Source organism: Falco rusticolus, chromosome 12, assembly GCF_015220075.1.
Source record: "Falco rusticolus isolate bFalRus1 chromosome 12, bFalRus1.pri, whole genome shotgun sequence".
NCBI lineage: Eukaryota > Metazoa > Chordata > Aves > Falconiformes > Falconidae > Falco > Falco rusticolus.
Window position 1 is genome coordinate 21,262,368 of NC_051198.1, and position 20,827 is coordinate 21,283,194.

At 36.4% G+C, this 20,827-nt stretch overlaps 1 protein-coding gene across 5 annotated transcripts in view; it reads left to right on the forward strand.

Moving 5' to 3' along the window:
• SYT14 (synaptotagmin 14) overlaps positions 1 to 20,827 on the forward strand; it is a 93,908-nt gene that overhangs the window by 51,793 nt on the left and 21,288 nt on the right. For all 5 annotated transcript variants that reach the window (XM_037405910.1, XM_037405911.1, XM_037405912.1 and 2 more), the window contains 2 exons: positions 9,326 to 9,594; positions 11,810 to 12,259. In XM_037405910.1, the coding sequence (XP_037261807.1) occupies positions 9,326 to 9,594; positions 11,810 to 12,259 (719 nt within the window). The remainder of the gene's footprint in view (positions 1 to 9,325; positions 9,595 to 11,809; positions 12,260 to 20,827) is intronic.

Genomic DNA, 20,827 nt, shown 5'->3' on the forward strand with positions numbered 1-20,827 from the left:
GAACTGCAAGAAATTTAGTTTCGAGTAATTGTGTTTCTTTATGCCTGGAGAAACTTGTTTGAGGCCTTGCTGGAGTGAGTTGAACAGGCTGACACGCTCCCTGCTGCTTAATCTGTGCCTTTTCCATGCAGTCGTAGCCCTCTTACTGGGTGTGTGAAGTACAAGTACCTTGGTTTTGAAGTGTATCAGTTCCTGTGATTTCACAGTGTCGTCTTTGCCTTTCTTTTTCTGGACAGTTGGCCTCAAAAGTGGTACTAGTGCCATTATTCCTAAGCATGCTTTCTACAGGTGCTAATATCTAAAAGGTTTTAGAGGCGTTCTTGAGCATATATAGACAGTTGTCTTCTATGGTTGACCTGTTAGGTACTCTGAGATCATCCTTGTTTTTCTGGTGTTCTAGCTGCTTTTTATTTGGTAAAGTTATGAAAGCTGTTTCAAAAGCAAAAAAATCTGAATTTTCTAGAATACTTTTTACAGGAATACTCTATTACACTGTATCTAATACAGTCCATTTGACTAAAGCATGTCAATGAGCCAGCGTGTCAAGGGAAGAAGGGGGAAAAGTGCCTGAATAGATAAGAGAAATCAAGGTCTTTTGGAATCTCCTGATCTGAATAAGTGATTACCATTGTCTCCCCACTCAAAAGCAATAATAATAATAAATGTAAAACATAAATATAAAAATAAGTCTTTATTCTGGGAAATGTCTTGCCTCTACTGGAATGTAACTAGCTGTATTCTCTAGGTTGTGCAGATTTTCACCTACAAATATGGATATTCCTACCCATCAGACATCACTGATCTCTCTTTTATCTCTTTGCTCTGTTGACATTGCTTTTTTCTCAGATCTGAACCACTTTTTTGCATGTCATGTGTTGTTTTATTTTTCCCATTCCTTCACCTTTCTTCCTCTGTCATTTTTGCTTTATTTTACCTGTTTGTAATTTTTCATTCCTGTTTGCATCTTGTCTGTTCTTTATTTCTCTTTGCTCTTTTTCTCATTTTTATATACAATTCTACTAAACTTCTCTCCCTTTCTTGCATTTGTTTATTTACCAACATAAATCATTGCACCTACTTTCCCCTTTTGCCTTTTTTTTTTTTTTTCTTCCCTTTAGTTTTTTCCCCACCCTAATATTGTATTTTTTGTTTTCTCTTCCACTACAGAGCTGATGATAATGGAAAATTCTGTGGGGGTATATGTCTTAAGAAGCTAGTGGCTTGGAGGTTTCCATGTTGGTGGTGGTACACAATTCAGGTGAATTTTAGATTAATAATAATTTACAAGGCTTGAAATAAAAACAAAACCAAAACAAACAAAGAAAACATGAAAAAATGGCTAGGTTACTAGTCTTAAAAGACTTGGTTTCAGTTCCACACTTCATTGGAAGCTTTCTGTGATTATGAGCACTTCTGAGCTAGATTAACAGCAATCTTTATTACCTCTTATTTCAACCTGTACTTTAGTTCTCCATCTGTAAAATGCCAAACACATTAACTTCTACTTTTATAATAGTACTATTATTCACCATAATATATATTTCACTTTTTAACAGTTATGAGATATCCGGATTTGTATCATACAGATATCTTAAGTAGATGGGCAGAAAATTTAATGCATGCCCTGCTGAAATGATTCATGCAGAATCATTGTAGTGCTGCTCTGTGTTAGTGACTTACTCCAACAGAGTATCCACTGCACCCAAATCTGCTGTGAAAACAAGGCAAAGGAATCAAAGCAAGCTTTGTGTTCCTATTCTGGAAGCAGTGCTTGATGAAGATATCTTTCCTGGTTCATTTTCACCAGTTAGGGTAGTACTAAATAGAAAGCTAAAATACTAGGGAACTTTACACATTTTTTTTTTTTTAATTACAAAATATAGCTACCAAGGTGAAGCTGTTTTTAAGAAACCATGAAGTTATTGCTTTTTAAGTTGCAAAGAGAGTTCTTACTAAAGGAAGTAGTTGTATCTTATTCAAAATAAAAGTTTGGAAAAAAGAATAGAATTCTGATAGCTAAGGAACACATTTAAGTGCAGTATGTACTGCTGAATGGATCTTGTTTATATCATCAAATGAATAATTATTGAGATCTTGAAGGGGGTTTCTGTATTGCTTGGAAAACTTTGTATTTTTTTTTTCATGTCAAATAAAAAATGAATATGCCTGAAATGAGCTGCAAAAATATTAAAATGTTCCAGAAAATGATACACATAACGCATTAATCTTGCTTTCTAATCATGCTTTCTTTCCTCATTTGAGACCAAATAGAATGAGAGCAGGAACATTACAGGAATATTAGCTGTGTGTTACAATACTGGGAATTGATTTTAGACCTCTGTGGGATTTTTTTCACGTTTTCAGCACTTTATCCTGCTGCTCTGCTCCTGTGCTTAATATTGCAGCTGTAGTAGTATTAAGCTGGACTGGAATTTGAACCGTCATTTAAAGTGAAAATTGTACTCTAATGAAGGATAGCAGTGACAAGAAAATAATTTCTAAGCCCACATCCAGCTGCTGCTGCCCAGAGGTACGAGGGGATGCTGGTGTGCAGCAGTGGTGAGAAGTGGGGATTCTCAGGGGCCTGAGATGGTTTACAGTGGGTGGAGTTTTCAAAGCTTTTGGCTGTTAAGCTCTGAATTTCTGTCAAGCTCTGTAAATGCTGGTGAAATAGCCAAATTTGGGTGAATTTTCACAGAGATGATAAAAGGCATTTCCTTGTCACCAAGGCACTCTTTAAGATTTTAAAGGTGGTTGTCAGTCACCTTCAGCAAGCGGGACTTCTAGTGTATTTGAAAATGGGGGGAAGGAAGATTCTGACTTCATTTAACTTGTTTTGTTGGAAGTGGTATTTTTCTAAAAATTTTGATAAATTGGAAAAAATGAACAGGAACAGATGCACAGAGGAAGGGCTGTTCATTTATGAAGTTAGCCAACATGGTGATCTGAAAATTTGTGTAAAAGAAAGTTCACTGCTTATAAAACCAGTAAAAGTGAAACCAGCATCTAAATGGGACAGAAAATAAGTTTTTGTACCTAGAAAGTTGAATGAACATGCTTAGTACAAATGCTTTACCTGAGGAAATATAATTATGGAAGGGAAGGCAAATAGTTTAACAATTTCACTTCTTAAAGATTACTGCTTCCCAAAAGCTTTAGAGCTGGATGTAGTCTCAGAAAAGAACAGTTTTTTGAAGTCTCCTTTTAAAAGTTAAAGAAAAATAAAATTAAGTTCCTGAAAGCTTGATTTCTTGATATTTGCATAAATAAGAGGTTAAATCTTGAACCAATAAATTTAAGAAGTATTTAGATGCATTTTGAACAGCTGGAAAGTATAAATACAGAACCAGGTAGCAGAACTCCTTCCTATTCAGATTAATATAAATATAAGGAATCAGAGAATGATACTTAAATTGAAAGAAAATGAATTCAAGAAATGCTAATGTATAATTTTCATTGAAAGACGACCAAAATATTTGGGAAGGGAACAAAAGAATGTCTTTGACAGTTAGTTCACTATAATGCTTTAATAATGTATTTGTAGTTTAAATGTTCTAGTTTGGGCTAATTTTGGAAAGAGAAAGCTTGGAATTTTTCACCAGTGCAGTGCTTTTCTGTATTGCTCTGTAAAACAGACCATAAATTCTTACAAATCAGAAGTGCTCTAATAAGTGCAGAAAAGAGCACATTTATTTTGTCAGCAAACAAAACCAAGCTGTAGTTCTGTGAGCTCAGGGTGTAAACAGACTCATAAATAATTAAATGTGCACGTATCTGTAACTTCAGTTGGTCTTAGACCATTCCTGAGGAAGAAAATTGAAGCTTTAAGAACTGGACATAAAGAGAATTCAGTAATTTTTTAATTAGTTTTATTAAGAAAAACCATAAGAGAGCCTTTTTATTACGTGAATGACCAGAAGGATTAGCCTTAGAGAGTGAGGAAAATGCAGTGCTGAGAACTGCATGTGACATCAGATGTAAACGGCAGCAGTGCTCTTTTAATTTCCACAGGCCTGGGATTAAGCTTATAGTGTATGGGATTTTCTATATATTAGGAAACAGAGGGGAACTATTTTTTACTAAAAAAACCCCTCCAACAGATTACTTTTCTGGTTCACTGGTGAATTGCTTAATGTAGAGGATAGTTCAACTGTGAGTAAAAGTCTAAAATGTGGCAAATGCAAAAAGAAAGTTAGTAATTTTTTTTAATATTGTCTATAATGACCCGACACCACTCCTATATTCCTTTTTTCATTAAGCAAGACTTCTGCCATAACTCTTTTGAAAAAGGAATGAAATTATGCCAAGATAATTTGTTTTATTGTCAAATAATGTTATTTTTCCACACAAAGATGTATGTAAGCTTTTTAATTTTAAAGGAAGGAGAGCTCCAAGGTTTCATTCAATATTTAATGTTTATATTTTATACTTGTAATGTGGGGTAATTCAGTCAACATAATATTTTTGGATGGTAGAAAAGTTCCAACATGAAAATTCCATTTGGACTGTCTGCTGCATATCAGAAATCTCTGAGGTTATTTAATCATTCAGAATAAGAAAGGTTTCTTTAATTTTTAAACATGTATTTCATTTTATGTTTTATTTAAATTGTCTTAACATTTACATAGAACCCCTTGAAGGCTTGAAAACTTGAAATTTGTGTTAGATTAAAAAAATAATTATGAAGCATAGTGTATGTGGAGATATATTAGAGGAAGAAAATACTGTTTGAGTATGAAGATATTCTGATAATTACAAAATATGACTTGCAAACATTATGAATTTATGTAGTGATTATTTGTTTTAAAGGAACTGGAAATCAGATTCCTAAAGACGTTTTGCAGTAATGCTGCCTCTCACAATAGTATGATTATTTAAAGAAGTAATATATATGTGAGAAACTCCAAGCTGCAAAAGTGGTTAATTACTGCTTATGAGACAGGGGACTTAAAATCACAAGGATAGTTTCTTTTCCCATATGTTAAGAGATGGATGTTCCTGGAATTACACAGGAAATACGGGTTAAAGAAAGCTAGGTTTGTGCTGCGGCTGACAACCTTTGGGAAAATTAATTAAGACAGCAACATCTAAACATTGTGAACGTGGAAAGGAACATCACCAGCTTCATGGTGAAATGTGCAGCCTAGGATGGTCCACAGGGGACTAGGACAGAGAGGAGAAATGAGGAGCATTGGAAGCAGAACGCTCATATAGTAACTGAAACCCTAAAGAAAAAGCATTTATTTTAGTAAGCTCATGTATCTTTAAACTGTGCTTCCACTCAGGGAAAAAAAAAAAAAAAAAAGACTGAAAAAATTGATGTATTTCTCATAGTTATCAATCGCATGTTCCAGGGATGCTCATTTTGGCCTGGGTTGATGTGTCAGATTTTGCTGAGAGTCCCTGGAGGGGCAATGGCAAAATGTGTATCATCTGCCCTTGCCTTTCAGTCAGACCCCTGCATAGGGATTTCGAAAATTTACAAAATTAACCTTCATTGTTTAAAAAACAGTACTAAAAAGAGGGTATTTACTTACTTCTGACTTAAATGTGCTAATGACAGTTCACATGTTATAATTTCTGAGTGTACCAGGGGAAGAAAAAAAAAAAAAGGGCTAATATGCTTGTGTTTGTCAGGGATTTCACTTGTAGTTCCGGTTTCTTTGTTGAGCAAGGATTTTACTGTTACCACTACGTGAGGTTTTTTCCCAGCCCTCTAAAGAAGAATGAAAATTTTAATTAAAGCAGTTAAGCCTTAAAAGATTGATAATTCAGATCTGCCTATAGACAGCAATACGCTGTATTCTCAATTTAGAGTCTACTAAATATTTGTTGCTAAACAACTTGGTTTCACTCATGTTACGAGAATGCAAAGTTATTTCACATACTTTGGGTGGAAAACTGGATGTGGGATTTTTCTATTCGTCTTTCCTCTGTTCTGGCATTTTCTGGCTGGTAAAAACCTCAGGCTAAACCTGATTTGGTTTCCCTGTAATTATTTCTTTTTTCCAGGTTTAGGATGTTTTTCACCCTGTCTAGTCCAAACTGGTATGGTAATTTAATTTGATCAGGGGAATTGGCAAAATTTATTTCCTGTCTGGCTTGAGAGTGGAAATTTTTCTGGGAAACTTGTATAGAAATGGTGCAACAATTCAGATTTTCCCTGTAACCACTAGGTTGTTAAGAGTAATTCTTTAGCAGACGTTATTAGCCACATTCAGTGGTCTTTGGAAGGTGTTCTTTGGTTTTGTCATTGTATATAAGTATGCACAAGCGTAACTGTGTCTAAGTTTAGACCTTACATGGTATAGGGTATGGTATAGACAAGTGGTTTTACATGTAAATATGCAAACACTTCAGAACATGCTTTCCTTTCAGCTCCAAATGTTTTTCTCCAAAGCAATCGGTGATAGGCCAGCATGCATTAGCAGTGGGTTTCATTTTAAACTTTGATACATTTTGATGACAGGTTGATCGTTGAAGTTAGTTGTTACTTCTGTGTAACTTTTATGTAGAGAAACCTTTTGTTCAAAAACAATTCACACCTGTTTAGACAGAGATGTCCTCAACTTTTTAAACCCAGATATTTGTTTTAAGAATTTACATGTTATTTTTGTTTGGTAAACTAAACTTTCAAAAATAAATAGTTAAAACCTGCCCCAGTGTTTCAGCTTTTTCTAAGATATTTTGAGTCACAAAATTGTTAATAAGAATTTTTTTTTTCTTCACTTCTTCCCCGCCTACATTTAAAAGTACCTGTTCTGTCACACAGCCTGTGCAGTTTTCCCGTAGGGACATATAATGGAGTTCATCAAAGTGAAAAAAGTGAGTCACAGTCATTTATTTACTCATGTAAGACAATAATGGTGTTGATAGTTACCCAGACATGCTTTCATTTCATTAGATTGTGGAAAAGCTGGGAGTTAAAAAGTCTTTGCAGACTTGACTACAAGTGAAAAGAAAGACATTAAGTCAGAGCTACATGGTGGTTATTGTCTCATTTAAGGCTGTTTGTCGCCTTTTGGCAACAATGAGCAGAAATGTTGTTGCTCTAAATCTGGTAGATTATTTAATTACATAGATTATGAAAAGGAAGTCCTGTTTTCATGGTATAGAGAGTCAAAGGGTGGTTATTATTATTACAATTAAAATATCAGTGTAGATTCTAAAATTATGTCTGTCTAGTTCCATGGACACAAGTTATCAAATTTAAAATAAAAAATAAAAGTGCTTTCCCATATCTCTATGTTTTGCAAATGAACTTTTCTCACTGTTCCTGCATGGTGATTTGAAGATTGTGAGTGTCTGGCTTAACTCTGTTTCGTTTCTAAGTTTTTATGTGTATCTGCTAGACTGATGGCTACACCTCTAGTACAGGATTCCCTGCCTCCTCTGTTTTCCTTTCCAGCCCTGTGGGGCTGGAGTTTCAAGAGTTGGTGGCACTGGCCTAACTAACAGCAAAGGACCTTTTGCAGGAGCACTGTAACAATAATTTGGAGTCTTTCTGAATGCTAGGCTGGCTCTGATGGCTTGATCAGGGAAGAGAGAGTTCCTGCCAATGGCATCATCTGGTAGGAGTGTGTTAATTACTCATTTGCCTTAGCTAAAGCTAAGAGGTGTCCCATTAGGGGCCCAGTGAAATAAAGAAGAGTCCTGCATTCCCCACACATCTTGGAGGCCTGTATTTATTTGTGCAGTAGATATGCCCCACAATGGGCTGTCAGGTCTCAGTCCTTCAGTTGCCCAGCTTTGGGGACCTGCCGTGCACAGTTGGCTCCCTTCTAGCCAATGTGTCTGGGTTTGCATCCCATGGACAGTGTGCACTGAAGCCACAGTGGTTTGGGCTTACATCATGTCCCAGATGCTATGAAATGTTCCAGCATGCCACAGTCAGTTACAGCCCAGACTTCTAGAGGAAAGGAGAACAAAAGGGACCTTTTGCGAAGACTGTTTGTTTCCCAAGAGAGTGACATCATTGTGTTTTCAGCCTTGTTCCGTAAAGGGTAACTTTGCATACTCGGTGTATGTGATATGTTGAACAACTGGCAGTTACCTCTGAAGCACTTAAAAGGTTGCTGTACTTGGTGAGAATTTAGGACATAGGTAGGGCAATCCTGTATACGAAAATTTGTTTATGAGCTATAATGTATCACCATTGTCATGTGGGAAAGATGATCAGTTTCTTTCTTACATGAATCCAAAATCAAAGCTTATATTGTTCTATATGTTAATACTTTCATTAACTTCCTTGTTTGGTGGATTTTTCTGTGAGTGGAAGTGGGATGTCTGACACCAGAAAACATTGTTGCTTTGAAATTTTTGTCTATAAGTTAATTCTGTGTGTGAGTGGCATTGAAATCTTTCATTAAAACTTCTACAGAAGACGTGAACAAAATGTGATACAGATTTTTACCTGTCCTTGGTATTCCTTTCATTTCAGCTACTGCACACCTTGCCGTCTTTTTCCAGTTCGTCATCTGTGTAATACTGTGTAGTAAAATAGGAGATCAAAAACTGAAATGTAATTATTTTGATTTAACTTTCTACATCAATGCATCAGGTTTATTTTCAGAAGAGATATGTAACCACATTTCTATCTATCTATCTAGTGTGAGAAGCAAAGATGGTCAGCATCAAGTATTCATCCCAAGCACAAGATTGCTCATGATACTTTTCCCACTGTCTTTAGTGACTGGATCTAGTGTCTAACTTCTAGACACCAGATAATGTACCCTTTAGCTATCCTTAAAAACTAATAAAGAGTCTGAGACACTGCTTCACTTGTTAAATTTACCAGTGAGCAGAGTTCACTTGTGTGAAAAGGCACTTGTGTCTGCCTGTATTTGTCTTCAGAGTTTAATAATTTAATATCAGTGAGCAACTGCATGGGAGGTAATCAGAAGTTTGGTATCGTGGCTTTAGGGAGTGCATTTTGCTTCCTTATTTGGTCTACATTCCACCTGCACAGCATCTGGCTTAAGATATCCAATGGTTTTTGCAAGGTAAGCATCCCTGAAATTCCAGCCTAGAATTTTTGTCACATCATATTTGTGCTCTATTTGTTTATATATGGTTTACACAATCCATTGAGACTATATACTTTGCTTTTATCCAAATCTCTTTCATCTGAGAGATCATTCATTTCCATTTTTTAACAAATATTTTTCAGTAGTATTTGTTAAATCTAATTTGAAGTGTAAAGTGAAAAAAGACTTTCATAGCTTTTTAAATACTCAGTCAAGATAATTAGACTTACCATTTTCCACAGAATGATTTCAAAAGTAAATAATCAGAAAGTAAATAAAGAATTTTCACTTATTCTCAGCAAACTGCATTCAGAGGATGAGAAGAACACCTCCGCTAGATGAACTGCAGCCACCTCCATACCAGGATGACAGTGGTTCTCCTCACCTTTCATGTACACCTTCTGAAGTTGGAGACAGTAAATGTGAATTTTCCCAGTGTAGCAACAGTCCGAGATGTTCATATAAGTGCCCAAGTGAGGGAAGCACGGGACACGAAATAGAAAGCTTTCATAACAAAGGATATGAAGAGGATGTACCAAGTGATAGCACAGCGGTCCTTAGTCCAGAGGTAAATGAAAACAGTTAAGTGTTCTGAAGCATCATGCGGTGCAATCTTTTGAGAGCTTTTTTATCTAAAGATCTATACACAGTTACATGAACACTAATATTGCAGCCCATTCATTTAAAAAAAAAAAAAAAGTTTGTCAGAAAATATTACAATAGGATTTCAGATTGTTCTTTATAGTTATCTGTATGGCATCTTAACTTTCAAACATGCTCCCAGTAAGAGTGAGTTATTTTTAAAACCAGTTAGAAAACTTTATCACACTATAAGGGCTGTATTCAAAATTCTTTTTCTTCCACATAATTTTTCAAGCAACCCAAATAAATAAAAATAATCTGTTAACACTTTTCAAACTGAACAGCCCATGATATAAAACCATCTTTTATGAAAAAAATTATGAAAATTTTTTATGAATTGTTGATGGTAGTATAGAGATTTGGTCCACTTCATTTTCCTTATTTCTGGTATAGCACTGTTTTAGCACAATGATAATTTCCTTAGAGCTTCTATAAGTACATTTACTTTCCACCTGCAAAAGATGCCCATATTTTTCCTTTTAATTACTTCAAAATTTCCAGTCTGTAAATGGGATATAGTGGTGAGTATGTGTATACATGCCAATACATATAAATATAATTAATGGTATAATCTTTACTGTGCTACCCGCAGCATTTCAATTAAAAAAGAAAAAGAAAAAAACTAAAACCAAACTGCAAATTATTTTTGTTTGCTGAAAAAGCCCTACCTCCCTGATGAACAAAAAACTGTAATGATATCTATTCATTTTTACTATGAAGAAATCATCTTTTCTGACACATATTTCTTGAAATGTCTTTAACAGCCAGTTACTGCACTGACATCTATGGGTAAGCCTACATTAGTGATGTCACGTGCAGAAGAGGCTCTTCTGGTTGGTACAAATTTGCCTCTTGTCTCTACCTGCAGTTTTGAAGTGCATATTAGGGCTCAGTCCTGATGTGCCAACAGTTGTTTCTGTCTTAGTAGACCTCTTGGTAAGTTGATGTTGCATACCTGGGGTGTTGGTGCAACATCTGGAAGGCACAGCTGCAAGGTTCTTCAGTAGTTAGCTGTCTGCATGTACCTGATGATCAACCAGGACCACAATCCGTATGAACTTCACTGTGGTAAAGGCATAGTGTGTACATACGGTGCTCAAACCCTAACAGATTGCAGCAAAACTAATCCGAGTTCTTCCCGTTCTGTGTCACACCAGTCATTAATGTAAGCCTACTCAATAAGAACTGAGAATACTGCCAACTTTTTTTATAGCCACTCAACAACTTGAAGAATGAAGTTTTTGGAGGAATGAATTCCCATAGCTATGTAGCCAGTTTAAAATAAGAACATAATGTTTTTTAATCCAAAAGGCTTTGTTGTGGCATTCATTTACATGAGCAGGCGTATCTTTGATAATATGAAAATACACAGGAAATACATTTGGTTTACATATGGAGTAACTTCTATGAAGAGTAGGTTGACCTGTGCTTGTAAATATTTTGCGTTTCAGTATTACTGTCAAACTAGCTGTTATAACATTATAAGGGATCAATATTTTGTTTAAAATTTGAAGTGACAATAAGTAATCTTAAAATTTTTTCAAGCACAGTTTTAGGACTGATGCTTTTTACAGAAGGTTCAGAAGGTGTGTTCAAAACAGATGCATCTTGCACGGTTCCAGTAATACGTTAATAAAGCCATGACAATTTTTGGCACATTCACAGAACCCTCGTGGGCTGCAACAAGAGCTGCATGTGCAAGTAGGTGTAATAATTCCTGTATTTGCTGATGTCTCACCGTGCCCTCAGTCACTAGCCAGCTCTTGAAGTACTGTGATACGTTACCTTTAAAATGTGTGTATACTTGCACTGAAATAAGCTAGTTCTATCTCATAACAAAAGTATATACATTTCAATAAGTGGGCACAGAAGAAATCATAAATGCAGCCTAACTTAATCTGAGCTCTGTCTGATTGGCACCTGGCTTTTGGGTGGTATTGGCCAGGTGAAGTCTTTCAATTTCTTCTTGGCTGCTAGTCAGCCATCTCCTCAGGCTTTTGGTGTTTAATTACCTTGTTTATGAAATGAACAAAAAGATCATAGTCTCTTCATATTGCATAGAGAAAGCCATATTATTTCCATGCTAGATTTAATAATAGAATACAATAAATAAATAAAAAATCTTTTTTCTTCTTCTTCAGGATATGTCAGCTCGAGGATCATCTTCACAGCTTCCTAAACCTTTTGATCCTGAGCCAGTAGCTAAATATGGCACGCTGGATGTGACTTTTGACTATGACTCACAGGAACAGAAGCTTTTGGTGACAGTGACAGCTGTCACAGACATTCCCACATACAGCAGGACAGGTGGGAGCTCGTGGCAAGTACACCTAGTTCTTCTCCCTATAAAGAAGCAGAGAGCAAAAACCAGCATCCAGCGGGGACCGTGCCCTGTCTTCACAGAGACATTCAAATTTAATCACGTTGAGTCTGAGATGATTGGGAATTATGCAGTTCGCTTTAGACTGTACAGCGTACGTCGCATGAAAAAAGAGAGGGTTGTGGGAGAAAAGATTTTTTACTTAACAAAATTGAATCTTCAAGGGAAGATGTCAGTGCCAGTGATACTGGAACCTTCTTACAGCCTGTCTGTGAGTATTAAATGAGGCAGAATAAGAATGCAGTGATATATACTGTCCTGAATTTTGTAAGAATACTTTGTCTATTTATAGAGTTATCACATCGACTCGATTTTTTTCAACAGTCATAGCACTGTTTTAGCACAACGATAATTTCCTTAGAGCTTCTGTAAGTACATTTACTTTCCACCTGCAAAAGATGCCCATATTTTTCCTATTAATTACTTCAAAATTTCCTGTCTGTAAATAGGATATAGTGGTGAGTATGTGTATACATGCCAATACATATAAATACAATTAATGGTATAATCTTTACTGTGCTACCCACAGCATTTCAATTAAAAAAGAAAAAAAAAAAACCAACAAACTGCAAAGGACTTTTGTTTGCTGAAAAAACCTACCTCCCTGATGAACAAAAGTTTTTGTTCCCCCAAATAATTTAACTTCAATGTTTTTAATAAAGCAATGCAACAGTAATTAAGGGTAGACTGAGACATCACTATCAAAAAAACACAGGAGATCACTATACGGGCAGTGATCAGCATCTCCTTTTTCTTTTTTGTAAATACTTAAGTATGCTTTTGTCCACAAGCAAATGTTTGTGATGTGGTCAGGGCTTCCTAGACTAGGAGTGCTTGAATGTTCTTTAGAGCTCCATATGTGCTCAATAATGGATTTTTTGGGGAAAGAGAAGGTGATTTAGCAGGAGCATCTTTATTTGACATTGTATGTATTTAAGTATGTATGTAAACACATTTTTTTGTGGGTTTTTTTTTTTCACTGTTGATAAAAGAGAAGGGAAAGAAAATGCAGTTAATTTGTTTTACATTTTCAAAAAAGTTTGGATCAGTTAAAATGGTATTTCTGTTGAACATGAATATTACAAAAAATAATCAAAATAAAATGCCATTGTATTTAATGACTAAAAATATATTAACTAGAATTAGTAAAAGCTGAGACTAAAACTTTGATCTAATGGAGGTTCAACTGACAGCAGAAGAGCTTTTTTATGATTCCTTGAGAAGTACCAATCAGTCTGTTCCAAGGGTGAAGTGTTCCTCCTGCCTAGTGTGAATTTTCCTAATGCAGTTTGCTAGTTTCACAGCTAGGAAAAAAGCACCCCTTGAAACAAAACATTGAGTATTCTAAATGTACTTGCTAAATTTGTGTGTGTGTGTGTTCAATAGCTTCTTGTATAAAACTTACCAAAGTCAGTCAAAGAGGCCAGTGAGTGGGCCAGGCTTTTGGCTGATTGGTATATCCCATATGTGCATTGGTTATTCTTCTGTGTTACTTTCTTGAGCTTTTGTGGCAGAGAGAGTAAAAACACATTCCAGAAGACATCAAAGAATATCAGACTGTTGTTTATTATTTTATATATCATATTTATATGTATGATTTTATATTTTTATATGTTATTTTATATTTATTTATGCCATTTCTGCATTTTTCTCCCTGCATTTTTTGGGGGAAGGGACAAGAATAAGGAATATTGGTTAGAGGTGAAAGGCTCTTCCAGAGTTTGTTGCTGTGATGGAGTTTAGGCAGATTATCTTAGCCCTACCTGTTGCTGGAAAGGAACCTTCATAATCTTGATAGATTGAATGAGGATCTATGCTTTTTGGAACTATGCAAATCAATTTTTAAACCTTTGGAAATTATTCATATCTGAGTTTATAGGTTTTTTTTTATTATTATTTATAGCCTATAGCATATTTTTTTCAGTAAGCAGATTTATTACAGGATTTAACATGCAGTTATCTTGCAAGAGCGTTAACGTTTATTTTTTTTTTATGATGTATGACTGGAAGGGGGGGGGGGGGGCATCCTAGGCCACTTGAGGTCAAGCCCTTGTTAAGTCAAACATCCTGATCAAAAATTTGTGAATTTTCATCTCATAACTTCAGGTTGTTTAGTTTCCAACCTGAATTTCTTCATGGTCAATTTATTACCATTTGTTCTTATGCCAGCATGGTCCTTGAGCTTAATTAGTTCTTACCCTTCTCAGGTGTTTGCCTCTGAGTCTATTTATACACATTGCTTGTACTCCTGAACTGTCCTTTTGCTAGAACAAACCAACAGCAATCTTTACATCCAACTAATCATAAGTGCCAGGCAGGAGTTATTTAACAGGAGAAGGTAAGTGTTGTTTCAATTTGGAGAGATCCAGTCGTTCAGAGATATTTACCATTATAAAATCCATGATGAGGTACACGTAAATTCTGAGTTAAATCTGCCTTTTTTGGTTGCAGAGTGTTTTGTTGATGAGAAGTGTTTATATTTGACAGCTGTTTTACAAAGATATTTCTTGGACACAAGACAGTTGTCCTATTTTTTCCAGTGCTTCTTGTTATGTGGATTTTATATATGAAATATACCTTCTGTCACTAAAACTTCCTAATCCATTGAAACATCTATGCTAATCTCTTCTGCAGAAACACATTTTGCTTCTGTCTGTGCCTGATATTATATTAAGGTATTTTATTAGCTAATCATCTGCCTTCTGATTGTGTAAGAACAGTTTGTATCCTGTGAAGTTTAGTATTTTTTCAGTTAACACCTTAAAGCTATGCACAAGGGGATCTGGTAGATGAGCAAGTTCAGTGCCTTTCAGACGTCGTGGCAGGCTCACAAGTGGGGTCTGCAGCTCTCTGGTTATTGTCAAAATGTGGACAAGTGCATGTTGTAGTGAGGACGTGATACTAATATATTCTTTAAATAGGTTTCAAAGCTACATATGGCTTCAAGTGTACAAACATATCAGAAACTGTCCTTCTCACCCAAGATTTCACCCTGTTCCTCACCTTCCTACATTGCACATAGTTTCTTGCATTAGCGGTTATTATCCCCAGTGCTATTGCTGTGTAACAGTGCTGTACTGCTGCAATTCTCCCATGTAACTGGGAGTTCCTGCTCAGCCCCCTTATTTATCACACACTTGCTTCCAAGTTCAGCGTGTGTTTGAGTGAGGAGGAAGCAACAGAACTAATATGGGCTAGCCAGAATGCAGTCGCCGCTGTCATCTGCGACTGTGTCCCTTTCAGATTTGAGAGAAATCGGCCATTGTATCAAAAGTTAATAGCAGGGGTTGTATGTTGTGGTTTTGTCTGAGTATAGTTTCCTTACGAAGATCTTTGTTGATGCTTTTAGAGAAATTTTTCTTCTAGTGCACTGGTAGATGAATTTTTTTCACCCATCTTGGAGTTTAGAATCTCTTGGGATGTTGTTTATTTTTCTTCAGGAAATCCCTGTGGACCTGTTTTTAGTTGCTTTTCATTCTTCTCACCCGAAGAAATTTTCCTGACGGTGAACAACAGCCTCCAGTATGATGTGATTATAAAAACATATAAGCAGTTTATTGAGTGAAATCTGTTTGGAAAAGATCAAAGAAACAAGTGTAACCCTCTTCACCATCCCATAGGTTGCTTTTGGTATAGAGTAACAACAAAGATGATGTTTTTTCTCTTTTGATTAGTTTTGGAAGTACAGTTTGGATGACCAAAACACACCTCTTCTTGCTAAGCAAATCTAGTAATCATTCATTATGTATTGTCAATAACATGAAGTTTAGTGTGGAGACTTAAATTTATATTTATTTCTTTCTATAACATTCTCCACTTCTAACATATTGAACTCCCACATATGATCCCTGTAACAAAGAATGGATGGCGTAGGCAATCATACGTACCTAAAGGATTATTTTACTTTACTATAAATATCCAGAGTGTCAGAGAATTATTTTAGTTAGAATTTTTTGGAGTGAAGGCATTTATGCATGCAACGTGTAAAAATGCTCGCTTTTGCACGCACAGGTGTGTACTCTCTCCAATTTGAGGACAACGGTTCATCATCTAGTGTACATTGGTTTATGCATTGTGCTTAAGGCATTTGTTCTATGTTGCCCTTTATGTGTGGCATATTTTCAGTATTCTTTGTAATGGATGTTTATCAGTTTATAAACTTCTCAGAGACAAAGCTTTCGGAGTGGCATTTCTTTCTTGGGAATTCTTGTTCGTTATAGAGTCAAGCTGTGGATTTTGTGCAAATTCTTATACTTTAGACCTATTGATGATTTCACTACTGTGTTCTTACGGCATGGTCTATTCAGGATTGTATTTTGAAGGCTAAATACTAAAATTCAGATGTATAAACAAATCTTTACTAAATACCAGTATGATACTTTAAAACTGCTAACAAAAAAATGACTAAGACTTGTCTAGGAAAAAAAAAAAAGACTGAAAAGATTTTGTTCGTAGTATTTTAACTAGAATTCTACCTAAAAGGATCAGTTCCTATGTGATGGTGCATAAATGCTTTCAGTTAGCTTGTAAAAATTATGTCCATCAAAGTGAGGGGCAATTATGTTTAAACAGTGAGCGTGTTCTTATCTTGGGAATAGCTTGCTGCATTCATTTGAGTTAGTGGTGTAAAATATGAAAGATCACAATTAATCCTTTGACACAGTAGGAAAGACGACTCCTGCAATTTCTTTGAAGAAAATTATTAGGTGATTGGAAAATGGTGATCATGTTACTGAGGCTGCATGAGAACTTGACAGGACTTGGCAAGTGAAGCAGTCTCCCCGTGTTTGGCTGGTTGTGCAGCATTTCATGGTAGTGTTGGCCAGTGGCAGCCGACGGCTTCTCAGTGCCACGGCTGCCTCAGCTGGTGTGCCCTTGTGTGGTGTCCATGAGCGCCGTGCCTGGCAGCTGAGAAGTGCTAAGCCGTGGTGTGCTCTGTTCGGGGCTGGGTCAGCATCGCGGGGGAAGCAGAGGCAGCTGTGGGTACTGTGCCCTGAAGCCAGTGGTGTCTGCTCTGTTCTGACAGATGCAAGTCTCAAGAACTCAAACAGAATCAGACTAGATGATAAGGAGCTCCTACTAGATAAGTTCAGTCATCACAGTTAAAAATTAATTGGCTTTCCAAATCTGTGAGTGCTATTTCCCCCTGATTTTTTTGTTGTATAAGTATGTCTAGTCATTCATGGCAAATTTTGGCATATAATTTATCTGTTCATCCAAGAAACACTGGACTAGGCATTGGGACTGTTTCAGTCCCATATAGAATAACCTCGATACTTTGTAGAACACTTCTAGTATGTTTTCAAGGTTTTTATTTATTATTTTTTTCCAGGATTACAGCTTGCCTCAGGTGACCACAGCCATTCTCTCATCTCAGGAGCCAAATGGTTGACCAGTTTCAACATGTGCCACTTGTTTTTGGTAATCAATTTCTGTCATGCAGGGTGATAGGGTTTTTTCTGTCACAGATCGAACAAGCCCCTTGAGTGAGCTATCCAGAAATGCTGAAATGTTTCCTGAACCTGTACAGACATTCACATCCAGTTGTTTGAATGAATCCCGAGTAAGAGGCAATAGTCCTTGCAAGTTGCTTTAAACTCTGTAACTAAATTCAGTACTTCATCCCTTTCATGACTCACTTGCTATCTCCACTGTGATCAAGAGAAGGATCTTTGTCATGAGGATGTTCTGCCTTACACCATCATAGGTGTGTGCCGTATTGCTGTTGTTTATCCATTGACAAGCAGGTCCCAGGGCAGGTCAGGAAGCTTTCCACAAAGCAACAGTTCTGGGTCTGTCATTCTGCCATGTCTAGGCTAGCCAGGGTTGTGGTTCCTGTTCTGTCAGTAATTAAGAGTATAAAGCTTTCTGATGAAAAAAACTAATTCTCTGAAAACTAGCTTCTGACTTATTATGAGGTTCTGAGAGCCCTTAGTTGAATGTTGTACATCCACCACTTCTCAATTAATTTGCATTTCTAGCTTACTGGACATTTTAGTAAGATACAAGAATAATTTGATTCCAGTTGCTGCTGACAGTCATGGATAACAGAGCTAAAAAAAAAATGCTATCAGTGGTACTCACATACCATTTCTGGGATATGCTGACCCATATGGACAGTCAGAGCATTTTGAGTGTACGTGTCGCTGCCATGGCAGAGTTAACAAAGTCCACCTGGCCTTCAAGTTTTTAGGCGTTTAAAAAAAAATGCCAGCATAACACCAGGGCTTTCTTCATCACATTAGCAAAACCAGAACTTGAATTTAACATTAACTTTCAACTACCTTGCTGATGTCCAGATGAGAGGCAAGTTCTTAGTTTTGTAACTAGATCTATCACCATGACCCTGACTGTAAGATACTGGGAGAATTCTTTGAAGTCAGCAATGTAAAGAATTTAATCTATTTGATAAAATCATCAGTTGGTCATGTAGCCAGCATAAAGATTGTTTTTTGTCTCTCCATATATCTGTGCGCTGAGTAAAATAACAATGAAAGCCTGATATCTTTTGCCTTTACTCAGTGAGTTGCTTGAAAGAAGTTATTTACTCAGTTTGATCCCCTCAGTCTTTGATATTTGGGTCAGCAAATAATGGAAACTATGTTTCAGACGTGATATTACTATTTTGAGTGTATGATGATGTTTTCCAGTTTCTAAAATGCCCCTAGTCAAATGACAGGCTGTGAATGACTGTTCTAGATTAAATCAAAGTAATCCTTCTGAGCAATACTCTTATTTTCTCAGAAGGCTAGTCCATCAGTGACAAATGTGTTGTCTAGAATTGTATGTCTAGTTGTGATAATCTTTAAAAAAATAAACTGGAAAAAGCTCATCGATACAAAAAGCTACAGAGTGAGAATTCCATCAGGATGAATGAATGAATCGGGAATTTTATCTGAGAATCTGTGAGGTTCTCAGACTGTCATTCTCTGTGGCATAAATATGATCTCCCAACCTGGACTGCAATTTCGAAGATCAGTAAAGAAAATAATTACACTGTGAAAACATACTGTAAATTTCCCAGAAGTGGCTTTATAGGGGTTATAAGTAAAGATTATCAAGGTTGTCACTAGCATGAAATTTCCACTACCAGCTGCTGCTGTTTCAGTGGTGATAATATTCTTTAACTTAGAAACTTAAATGTTTTTCCTTTAGATGTACTGATTTTCCCAACTATTTTAATTTATTATAATTTGAATTCTTTCTTGTTTGCATACACACAAATATCTTCTCACTTTTTCTACTGCCTTTCATGGAAACAAGAAAAAGGAAAAACATAGAAACAGTTCTGTTTGCAGGTTTGAGCACCCTTCAGCAAAAGCATGTGCACTGTTCTCCTCCAATTTATTTCCTGTGGGGGAAATCCTAATCAGAGACATTACACAAACAGATGAAGTTACCAAGTCTGCAAATTTATAACTTGCATGTTTGTGGAACTTCTGAGTTTAGTTTTTGGTTTGCTTACTTAGGTGATTCTTCTTCTCCTGGGCTTTGCGGTGTAACATAAAATGTTCCTCTTTAGCATTCTTCATTTCAGACTTGAGGATCTCCAGGTAATCACTAATTTTGCATATTCAAGCAGCCTGTATTTGTTATCAGATAAGCATTTCTGTTCATAGGGTGTGTTTAGCAAGGGATCCTTTCAGTCTTGGTGAGTTACCCTCTTGTCAGGCTTTATCCTCATATTGTCTGACCTTGAGCTGCACCTTTCACAGCTCCTGTCTTTCTCTTGGGCTTAATCAGCTGTCAGCTGCCCCAGGAGAATCCATCTTATCTCTACCTCTTGCCCTTTTTTGGGGTGTGTATGATAGCTCTAAGAACTGAACCAGATCCTTTCCAACTGCAAACACCTGGTGATCCTCTGATTGTGAGATAAAACATGAGCTGAACAAATCAAAAGGGGTACCACTAACAGATTAAATTAGAGCTGGGTGAACTGTTAATGGCAGATAGCTCAACTGACAAGTGCGTTATAAACCTACCTTTAATATTAAGGATTTGTTCATTGTAAAAAATAATTGCATAAATGTTTATGCAATCAAATACTAGTCTGTAGATTGACTACTCATAAACTATGCTTACTGTTTGATCACTGAACCTTTTTCTCTTTTCCCAGTTTGAAAGACTGTAATCAAGAGAGAAAAGAGAAAAAAAATTATTTGCTATGCATCTCCCCAGCGAGCACAGAGTAACTCCATCTGGACAGAGCATTGTCATTTAAAGAAGTCTGTGGTCTTGGAAGCTGTCCCACAGTAACATCTCCATGGTCTTACAAGTTTGACAGGGAGTAGAGAGAGGGGGAGGTGTGAGTGAGTCTGGGTAGGAGCTGTTAGCAATAGCTTCATCAGGAGTGCAGGTAAAATGTCTGCATTTTGTGTCAGCTGTTCTTAACTAAATCGCTAGCACAAACATCTAGCAGCTTTTAGTACCCGAGTGTTTCTTTATGCTACATGTCTTACCTCAGAAAACAGGATTCAATAATAGGCTCTTGCTCGCCTCCTTGCCCATGACTCTATAAAAAGCTGGTAGACTTTTGCAATGTAAAAACAGCGCTTTTGTAGATGCTGTAAATTCCATTGTACAGTCATTTCCAATTGCCTCCGCTGCTGCTCGGGTGTGCTGTGTAAATTTCAAGCCCATTAAGTCTATGGATCAACTAGGTGACCTTTCATAATCTGGCAAGGAAGCCAAAGGTGTAATTTAAATGCAGCAAACAGAAGTTAAAGAAAACTTAAAATGTTTCCCTTCCAGTAGAGAATTAATGTTTTGTTCTGCAGAG